Source organism: Molossus molossus, unplaced genomic scaffold (assembly GCF_014108415.1).
Source record: "Molossus molossus isolate mMolMol1 unplaced genomic scaffold, mMolMol1.p scaffold_m16_p_8, whole genome shotgun sequence".
Classification (NCBI taxonomy): domain Eukaryota; kingdom Metazoa; phylum Chordata; class Mammalia; order Chiroptera; family Molossidae; genus Molossus; species Molossus molossus.
This window is the reverse complement of record NW_023425402.1, coordinates 39639311-39650684: the sequence shown is the minus strand read 5'-3', so window position 1 is coordinate 39650684 and position 11374 is coordinate 39639311. Positions and strand designations below refer to the sequence as shown.

General features: G+C 41.1%; 1 protein-coding gene across 1 annotated transcript in view; it reads left to right on the top strand.

The window, feature by feature from the left end:
• The window catches only part of IMPG1 (interphotoreceptor matrix proteoglycan 1), a 123043-nt gene that overhangs the window by 54220 nt on the left and 57449 nt on the right, over positions 1-11374 (top strand). Inside the window, exons 11-12 of the mRNA XM_036249068.1 lie at positions 434-510; positions 1373-1451. Of these exons, the coding sequence (XP_036104961.1) occupies positions 434-510; positions 1373-1451 (156 nt within the window). The remainder of the gene's footprint in view (positions 1-433; positions 511-1372; positions 1452-11374) is intronic.

The window sequence follows — 11374 nt, the reverse complement described above, 5'->3', positions numbered from 1 at the left end:
CCACTGGGATGTTCTGAGAATAAGGCTTTGGGTTGAAAGTAGAACACTGCAAATTGTTCTTGGTTCCAGTATTTATTCTAGACATTTCTTTCTTTGTCAGTTCAGTTATGTTTTCATCCTCACTGGCCTAGCCAACCAGCCTGTCTACTTTGTCTATATTTGTACAATAAAACTAAACACCCTAAAAATCCATCTTAATAACTGCTCTTATCACATAAACATGCAAGATATACCCTTTGCATCTGTCCTTCAATTTATGACTCAGATCAATGACCCTTAGTTTATGTGACACTGACTTCTTAATGATTTGTTGTACCATTCCTTAAGAACTGATTAGTACCACATTTTCAACCCTAACTGTTTTATTGCCCAAACACAAAGGGAAAAAGAGTAAATAACAAAACACTCAAACCTTGTGATTTTTCATCCACAGAAATTACTGGATCATTACCTGGCTCTGATCCCAAGACCCAGTCAGTGCTGCCTACACGCCTTGCTGATACCACAAAGGTCAGTTTGTTGTCCTTGTGTTCTTCAAGTAGAAACAAAGCCTCAAAAACTTACACACACACACACACACACACACACAATCAACTGAAGACTGAAGAGAGTAAACTCTCCTTTGCAGGACTAATTGCTGCTTTTTACAGGCAGTACTTGATTACCCACTTTAATATCTGCATTAGTAAAATATAATACAACTTGCATTTCAAATGTCCTAAAATCCAGTGTCCTTCAGTGTAGTCAGATCTTTGTTTCCATTAGAGAGTCATGATTTGCTTTGTTTTTGATCAAATAAACATGTTCGTGAACTAAAAAGAACACTTAAAGCAGAATAAATTAACTTGAACTTCCAAAAATAAAAACATAAACATAATTTGTAAGTTTATTCTTATGTCTTAAGGTCTTATCTATATATTTTTATGGGAGTCTCATAAGTACAAATTAATGTCCTAGAAAGTAAAAATAAATTCAATAAAAGTTTTTATGTTTCATTTCATTTATGCCAAAAGAAGTCACTGGGGTATTCATAAATGGAAGTGCTGACTAAGCTTTACTCCCTCTTTAAATAAAGAATTCATAACTCCAAACATGACTGACATAATTCAAAGAATTTCAGTTATGAGTTAACCCTACATAGGCAGACTCAATTGGCCGAGAAACCAAGAAATCGCATCTAACTACTGTATTAATGCATGCATTCTGCTCAGGACATATTTCTCTATCAGAACCTATATCAGGATCCATAGTAAATTGAAATCAACTAAAATAATTGGCTTAAATTAAAATAAAAAATAGAGAGAGAGATTAGAGCCCTTCACATATACAGAAAAACGTCCCTTCTCAACATCTGTCTAAATTCATTCTTCAGGATGCTACTTTGAGTCCAGAACTTCCTCTTGGTCAACCCAGGCTCGAGACAGTGAAAAGAGAAGGACACAGTCTTCCTGGTGAGTTTTTCCTTCCCACAAAGTCTATGTTAGATAACAGTATCCTCTTTGAGAAATCAATTTATGACGCAACCTTAAAGCCCAGTGATAAAGTCATCCTTGGCTCAGGAGAAGATTTCCTCACACCAGTATTGCCAACAGGAAAGCAGTCCATTGAACCACCCTCTTCTGAAGAGGAGGACCTTGGTGTCCTCCCCTCGGCTCTAGTCCCAGGATCACAGAGAGCATAAATAGTCCTTCCCTGGTGAAATTGGTGAAAGAGGCTCAAACCAAAGCAGCTCCAACTGCTGCCCCCACAGAACAGCCATCTCTACTACTGGGCTTACAAACTGAGAGTTGGTCAGGACAAGGTAGGTCATAAGGCCCAAGTCCACAATGAGGGACCGTGGCAGCAGAGGATTGGGCCTTCACAATCAGTATGTGGATTCCTATTTGTCACATACAGGCTGACCATCAATACTGTCTGTTTTGTTCCATGTGTCTCTTTCACACCAATTAGATCATATACAATTGATCAATAAGGGTGTTAGTAAACATTGAAATCTTCTTGGTTCACTTTGGAATTTCCAAAAATGTTCATTTTTTAGATAATAGGGTCAAACGTTCTCATAATTAAAGAGAAATCTTTAATAATATATGAAGACCTTATGAAGGAAAAACAAACCTGAAAATTATGAAGAAGAGTCTATGTAGCTGATTTAGTGGCTTCAAGAACCCCTGTGCTGCCCACTTAATGTAGCTCTCTGGTGAAACTGCAGGTAACATTGTCTTTTAAGGAAACATGAACCCCGGGATAGAAGGTGGGTAAGGACACACTGTGATTCTAAGTGCAGATGCCAGTGGAGATGTGTCACGGCTAATATTTTAATAAGATTGCTACTGATATTGTTAGGGTTCTTCTTTACAAAATTCTATAAGCTTTGAGTGGTCCACCACAACCCTATTTTTCTCATAAACCTCGTGTGCAAATCAGTATGCAACTTTATGGAAAACTACATTTTTCACAAATGCATACATGGCATGATAGCAGAACCATCTATACAGATTATATTTTCTTTACATGATTACCAGTGAATGAGTTTTTAACCAACATTTATTACAAACCAACCCTGCAGTTAGTGGCTTGAAACAACAGTAATTTACTTTTACCATAAATCTGAAATTTGGGCAGGCAATGGGGCAACTCTTCCCTCCCCCATGTTGTATAAGCTAGACTATCTCAACTGACGTTGAAGATCCTTTTTCCAAAATGTTCACTTATGTGGCTGCTCAACCAGAGCTCTTGGCTGGGGTCTCATTTCTGCTCTCTATAGGCCTGCTCTATGGGCTTCCTCCCAGCCTAACAGCTGGATACAAAGAGTCAGTATTGCAAGAGACGGACAGTAGAAGCTGCCACTCTCTTAAGGGCCAAGAAACAGTGTCAATTGCTCACATTTTAATGGTGAGTCAGCCATGGAGCCCATCTTGATTCAAGAGGAGGGAACACGGAATGCATCTCTTTATGGGAGAGGTATCAAAGAACGTATGGCCATTCTTAACCACAATTCATATCAACCACTATTTTAACTCTTAAATCATTTAAAAGTTAGTTGGACAAAACAAAACAAACCTTTTGGTGAAATAATTGATATTAAATGCTCACTGGATATCATAACAATATGATATCATAAAACCTTATTATAAGATCAGCATTTCAGGTAGATTAATAAAAATAATAGTATATCTATGATGAAAGTACTATTGTATTTTCAAAATTGCTTTACTCTTCTCATTTTATTTATACATTCTTTCCATTCATGAATATAACATAGATATAATCTAGCTAAGCTACTGTGTTTCACAGATAAGAAACGAAGCCTAGAGATGAGAAGGGCTTGCTCAAGGTCACACTACAACTGCTTACAAAACCAGGACCATCATTCAAGTTTCCTCTACCTATTGCACTATGTTTGACTTAAGTGGCTTCATCATTACAAATATATATTCCTCAAACTTGCTTTGCCCGCAAACCCATCTTATTGTATCTCGATTTCATTATACTGTCTTTTTTTTTTTTTTTTAGCCTTCTGGGTCTTTACTATCTCACCTCCTAATCACCACAAGGTTTCACAAGTTTTCACTTCTAATCACAGGTTACAGGTACACAGTTTTCACAAATGGCTTCCTAATTCGTCAATTTAGCAACTTCATTTCCATCTTCATTTTACTTGATGCTTCTGGTGGGTGGCTCTGTTAACCACTCCCTTTATGAGACTCTTCTATTTGGTTCTCACAAAATGACTTCTTGGTTCTCCTATTCCCTGACTACTACTCCTCAACCTCCTGCACTGTGGCTTGTCAATAGATTTTTTTTATATATAATTTGTTTATTAAAACCCTACCTCATTCAAAGAAATTATGATGACTTACCAACATGCATAACATAAAACAAGATTTTATTTTAAAAACTTGAAAGAAAATGGAAGAAAAAGTAAAATGAAAATAAGTCAGATGACTTAGAGTAATGAAAAAGGCTTTGGCCCAACCGGTGTGGCTCAGTGGTTGAGCATCAACCCATGCACCAAGAGGTCACCGGTTCGATTCCCCATCAGGGCACATGCCTGGGTTGTGGGCCCAATCCCTAGTGTGGGGCATGCAGGAGGTGGCCAATCAATGTTCTGTCTCATCAGTGTTTCTATCTCTCTCCCCCTCTCCCTTCCTCTCTCTCTAAAAACAATAAAGAAAAAATTTTTTAAAGGCTTAGAACTAGATAGACACGGTGGTTGTGCAACATTGTGAATTTACTAATTTACAATTACTGAGTAGTTTACTTTAAAATGGCTGCTTTTATGTTACATTTCACCTCAACATGTCATTTTAAAAATCAGATAGATGACTGTGTACAAAACAAGCATCATAAAGTTCTTCCAATTTGTTTTAGGAGGCTCATAAATTGGGCTCTGAGCTTCTTAGCAGACTGCGCAATGAGGATAACACAAGCCATGTAATTTAGAGTCTGCATGCTTTCAACATGCAATTGCTTAGGAGAAAGAATTTCTCCCGTGAGTCCTCATAATGAGGAGAGTCTGGGTTAAGGGGCACCACGTGCTGTCTGCATCAACCTCCCTACCGTACAACATCCGTGTCAGGTGTTTCCTTACAGCCCTCGCTGGAGATGCCTAATGAATGCCAGAGCTCAATTCACAGTAGTTCTGTGAGGGGCTGGGTTCTGACAGTCCATCTTAATTCAAGGATTGATTTTAGAGTATCCAGAGGAATAAATGTGCTGCATAACTTTCAGTCAATGCTCTATAAATAAATATTATATCTCATAATTGGGTGTTTGATTAGTATTGACCAAGAAGCACTGTATTTGCTGACATGAGCCTAGAGTGCAAATATTCTGTTGCTAATTAAAGGCAGATCTATATGCTTTCATAATCAGTCCAACTGGGGATAGAAATTACATAGCTTAATGAAAAAATGAAGACCCTAAGTAGGAAAAATTCTTGATAAAAAAAAAAAGGTATTCACTTATATACATGGAAATGGGAGGGGGGAAGAACACTCTAGTCAAGACTGAGCATCCCTCCCTCATAAAAACACTTCTGGGTCTCATCAGTGCACAGGTGAAGGACAACCAGGACTCCACAGTTCTGCACCATGGCATTACTGAGATAATTTTAACCTGGAAAATGTTTAAGGTTAGTGTCACCAAACGCCCACCAAGCCATTAAAATCTCAGTACTCATAGAAATCTCTCAGCTTAAGCAGTTTAATGTAGTAGTTAATCCCTTGAGATAAAGTACTTGTAAATTATGTCTCTGAGACACTAAATGGATTGGTATCTTGTATAGAATTCTGAGGTCTTCTATTATTATTTTAGGGCGGTTATCCCAAGACATTCTTTCTTGCAGAGCCAGTTATCTTTAAAATTACTGTTCATATAAATGAGAGTCATAAACATATAAGAGAAACTCAACATTCTGCCCTCCATACAACATGCATCCAATTTGTTCAAAAATAGGACGAAATCATTAGGACAGAAATTTTTTGTGGTTTGGTTTGATTTGATTTGTTTCAGGTGTGTGTAGGCAGCAATACATTTTTCTTTTTGCTCATTAAAATGATCATGTCATCTACCAGAAGAGAAGCTCTTCAGTGTTCTTCCAAATTACACTTTTTCACTTGCTAGACATTCCATTTAAAATGTCTGCCTTAATAAACTGCAACATTTTAAGCAGTGAAGAAGCAAACTTTAGGCAGAACTATTCTGCTATCGGACATTGTTCTGTCTTTTATTTCCCTGTGTTAGTCCGGGTTCTCCAGAGAAACAGGACCCATAGGAGACACATATATACAAGGAACTGGCTCACGTGGTTAGAAAGGCTGAGACATCCCAAGATCTGCAGTCAGCATGCTGGAGGCTTGGGAGAGCCAATGGTGTAAGTCTCAGTCTGAGTTCTAGTCTAAAGGCAGGAGAATATCAGGTCCCAGCTCAAAGACAGCCAGGCAAAGAGAGTGACTTCTTCCTTACTCCGCCTCTTTTGTCCTACTCAAGCCTCCATCGAACTGTATGAGGCCCACCCACATTAGGGAGGGGAGCAGCTATACTCACTCTACTGATTCATCCAGAAACACCCTCCCAGACAGACAAAGAATAATGTTTAACCAAATATTTGGGCACCCCATGGCCTAATCAAGTTGAGTCACAAAAGTAGCCATCACACCTCCCATCTAGGCAATATGTTAAGTCACCACACGTTTCTGACTCTTCTTAGTCTCACCTCAGTTTTGGACGCCGTTGAAAGGACTCAGTGAGATGAGCTATACTGATTGAACTTGGTAGAGAACCCAGCGGCTAATGTCCCATGAGGTCAAGGACTCTGTCTCTATTCATTGTCGTATCATCAGTATCCAGCCAGGTGCTTGGCACATCCTGGAAAGTCAATTAATATAAGTTGAATGAACTAAAGGAGTAAACCAAGGAATTTGTATCATAAGACCTTCATGAAAATCAGAGTTGATGGGAATAATTTGATTATTTCCCTTTTTGCTCTACTCGGAAGCTCAGACAGAGCCAATTAAATGGTCCAGAAACAGCAGTCAGCTATCTATTCTGGTCATACCACTCACCATGGCCAAAATATGTCATCCATATTCACACTTCTGTGTCTCTGCACAAACTCTTTTCTCTCGTGCCTATAATACTCTTCCATTCTTCTAGCCTGACGACCTCCTGCTCACACTCTAAGTTCCCGCTGCCAGGACACCTCTTCTATGAAGCTTTCCCTGACTGCTCCCTGAAAGGACATAATTACATCTGTTCCCTGACTCTACTACAAAAACATGTACAAACAGCCATCAGACATTTACCACTCAGTATTGAAATTATTAGCAAGCATGTCTGGAATCCAGTCCAGACTGAGTTCCTGCAGTGAAGGAATGTGTCTCGGTCCTCAGGGCATGGAGCACGAGGTCTGGCACATGCCTGGGGTTTTGCCTCCGCTGTTACTGTTGTCAGCCTCAGGCCCAGCAGTGTTCTCAGCCTGTGAACTCCGGGAGGCGGTGCTGCTGCCCCCTGCCTCTCTCCTCGCCAGCTCGAGACAGCCCCACACGCAGGGTGACGCTCCCCACTGGTAAATACTGTTGTCAAAACGGGGAACTGTAATCAGCTCCACTGCACGTGATAGATTAGCGGCTACGCTGATCGATACGTAGGCACAAAGTGCAAGGAATATGTAATGTCACCCCCCTACCCAAACAAGCGTTCAGGTCCTAACTCTCAACCAGAAAGGACTGACAGAGATATTATTTAAATTGCTCCACTTTAGGAAGAAAGGATAATAGTAAGACTTGGAAAGATTTATAAGAAAAACTCAGCTGAACTATAAGCCACGATGGTTAATATTTTTGCCTTTTCTTCCTTGTTCTGCTAAATGGAGAACCAAACAGTAGGTTTCCTAACAAGAATACGGTGCTTATGAAAATTGGTCAGAGAGGTCCACGAGCAAAATGTCATCTGAAGGCGGGAAGGGGTGGCCAGCCACCCAGGAAAGACTCGCCGTTACACTCATCTCTAGACGCCAGTTGTACTGTCCTCAGAGAAAGACGAAAGGTGAATTGAAGTCTTTCCACCTCTCAAATTTGGTAGTTCTAGGTTTAACCTAGATGTCAAGTGAAATAGTACTGCCTTTCAAATTGTAAGTTTGGGAAATTCAGCGCCCTGCTCCATAGTTTGACAATTCCCAAGAAGATGTGTGTTCTGAGTTTCTGCTCCACGTGGAACTGACAGCCTGCACCTCCCGGCCGCACCTGCTGTCAAACCCTCACTCTCGCAAACCCCAGGCTCTTCCCGTTCCTTCCCCAAGGTATGATCCAACCTTTTATGGAGAGCAGTGGTCTGTTTAATGTCCTTCCAACATTTTACTGAACAGCGACTACGTTTTTCTCAGATAAAGTCGGCCGCTTCTGCAAAAGCAGGTAGAAGCAGCTGTCATCAGAAATCGCATTTTCCCTTCCTCCCATGCTCGTCCTTTACATGAACACTCATCACACCTGTGGATGAGACTATGTTTCTGTAACTGCTGGCAATATCCCGCCTCAATGCCACCATTTCTCCTTCTTTTCTCTTTTTCTCAAGGGAGCTCGTTTTCCTGCTTCCACATCACAGAAGTTGGCTCCCTGGTTTCCCCTCATGTGGCAGTAGGGCACGTTGACTTCCCCAAGGGCTCCACACAGCTTCTCTGCATGTCCTTAGATGGGACACTGGTCCATCACAGGTGAATTCCAGGGGCACTGGAGGCCACAGATCCAAGCAAACGCTCAATGTGAACCAGGGTACAAAACCAGAGTAAAAAAGATTTCAACAGGTGCACATACGTTGTAGCGTCTCTCTGGGATGCTGGGATCATTTGTTTATTCATTCAGCACTGATTTATGTTGTGCTTATTAGGTACAGGGGATAAAACGGTGGACAAAGCAGATACTGTTTATGACCATTATGGTTCGAGTCTTCCCCCAAACAGCCCTGAGACCAGGACTTGGTTAGAAGGAGTTTGTTTCAGAGGTGATCCCAGGAGACTCAGTGAAGCAATGGGGAACTGAAACAGGGAGGGAAAGGAAGCCAATGCAGCCAGCCAGCCCTGTGCCACTGGAGCTTATCAGTGGTGTGCTGGTAAATGTTTAACAACCAATCTCCAAAAATAGTAATCATAATAATGATGGGATAGATATGCATATAGAAGTTTATTATAAAATTGTACTGAGACAGAGAATATAGCACACACTTTACAACTAATAAAATGTACACACTCTTTCCTATCAAGTCTATAAAGCCAATTGATTCTCTGAAGAAAGTTATATTTAAACTGAGATCTGAGTGGCAGGAAGGCAAAAATTAAAATGGGGAGGGTTGGTAAAGAGAGTTTTCGGCAGAAGAGTAGCTGAAGCTGGCACAGTGAAGGAAAGTGAAGAAAGGAATTAGCCAGAACACCAGGAATTAGAGAGAATTAGAAAACAATGAAGCTCCGGAAACAGACCTTTATAAGCCCTGCAAAGAATCACTAAATGGTTTTAAGCACAGGAATGACATATCAAATTTGAGTTTAAATAGATCTTCTGACTGCATTGTGGAGAATTAGCGAGAGGTGGGCAAATACAAGTAATTAATTAAAAGAGTCTTAATAGTAATCCAGGCTAAAAATGTTGACAGCTGGGACTTGGGTGATAGAAGAGAGATTGACAGAGGTGAATTTATTTGAGTGGTATTTAAGAGGTAAAACCATTATACAGAATTCTGAGGCCAGGAATGGCTTCATCAAGAAAGCCTGGCCTGATTAATGAGCAATATCCATTCCAGGCTCATTAGTGGGAAGTGATGATACATGTGTCTGCAATGTCAGCACTAGACTCGTGAACTGGTTTTGGCCAAGCCTCTCAGCTGTCCAAATATTGCCTTCCTGTTACCCCTTTAGGACCCCGAGACTAGGGAGCACACCCCAGGAAATGCCGGCCTTCACTGGTTCTCAGAGCCTTGACATGGACATTGGAATATTTCCATCCATTTTTGTTGGTTCACATTTCCATAGCTAGGAAGGTTAAGTATCCATTATTAGTGATGCTTTTTATTGATCTGGCCAGTATTTTACAGAGCAGAGAAAAGTAGAGGTCGATAAATACAAGAAACAGTGCCACCTAAATGGGAAATATAAAGATTCATAAAGACTTAGGATTTCTCTTTTGACCTGCTTTAGGAAACTCTTTTCAAGATCACTTTAAATCTATAAAGCTAGTGGCACTTATGAGCACTTGACCCTCCGACACATCCCAATTTAGAGGTTCCATTCCAGCAACCTAGTGGTTTTTGTTTGGTTTGGGTCTTTAATTTAGGTTTTTGGCATCCGATCTTATTCTTTACTTTTGGTTTAGCATCCGCACTCTATCCCGTCTCCTCTCACAGACTGCAGGAATTGTGTTTGCATCCCACCCCCTGTAGCTGAAACACCAGCACCTCGGTGGCGCAGGCTCCGTGAGAAGTGCTCACACCACGGAGCACTGCATCCCCGCGGGACCAGCTGGACGCCCCCCCTCCCCTCGGTTCTGTTTCCTTTCACTCCGGTGCAGCTGAAACAATGAGCATAAACCTGTCGCACTGTGGTGCCCGGACCTTCCTTGGGTGGAAAACAGCTTTAATGACAAGCAGAATGTCTCTGCATGAATAAACCCTAAATGCATTTCAAAATTAAGCCATTATGACAATTTTAACAGAAATCATGGTTTAAAACCACTGAGTTATTACATGTAAAAAGTTGAGAAAGTGTTCAGAAGAAAAAAAAAAAAAACCTAAGACAAAAGGAAGAAAGAGATGAAGGTGGCATTGTGGGCCTTGTGCGGGGAAATACAGGAGGAAACACCTCGCCATCAAGAACGCAGTCCCATCTCTAGGATAAGAACGCACTGTCACAAGTGTCTGTGATGTTTCCAAGGTCTAGATTTAGGGATAAATTAAAATTTCATGTCGGAGAACTCCTAACTGTGGTAATACCACCGCTTTAGTACTGTTCAACAGACAGAGAGAACAAACCACGCTGGGGAAAGAAAATTACAGCCACACGAGACCGCAGTGCACTTTCCATCTATTTCCTTTATCCGAGACCTACACACGTGAAATGGGAACAATGGAAGATGTACGTATCAAGTATAAAGACTGCTTTAAGTTTTTTATAAACTAAGCCTATGTATATAACTGTTTAGGCTGGAGGAGAGGCACCGCAGGGAAAAGCAGAGCATGGAGGAAGGCATCCATGGAGCTCGAAGTGGGCCCCGTGGGTGCAGACTTTGCTGAAGGGAAGGAAGAATAGCATGCAGGTGAAACAGCTTTCATGAACAAAGAGGCAGAGGTTGGAGTGCGATTCAGAGAAGAATGCAGATAAATAAACAGGGAACGGATATATATCAAGCAGGACCTAAAAGTCAGAAAAGAAAAATTGTTTGGCCCTGGACAGTTTTTCTCAGTGGTTAGAGTGTCGGCCCGCGGACCAGAAAGTCCTGGGTTCGGTTCCTGCTAAGGGCATGTACCGCAGGTCCCCAGCCCCTGCTGGGGTCATGTGGGTGGCAACCAGTCGATGTGTCTCTCTCACATCGATATTTTTCTCTCTCTCTTCCTCCCTCTCTCCCTCTCACTCTATCTGAAGATAAATGCAAAAATGTCCTCGGGTGAGGATAACAAAAAGAGTTTATTCTGAATTGTCAGGAAATAAAGGGGGATGATGAAAATGGGGCTTAGGAAAGGAAGTCTGTCCACAGCTTGGTGGATGAAAATGGGGCAGGGAGGGATTTTGTCCCACATCTAGTGTGGAGCTTTGGGGACATAAATGAGGATGAGAACAGAGAGAGAGGAGAAGAAAGGAAAGATACAAGAGATTTCATTTCAAAAAATACAA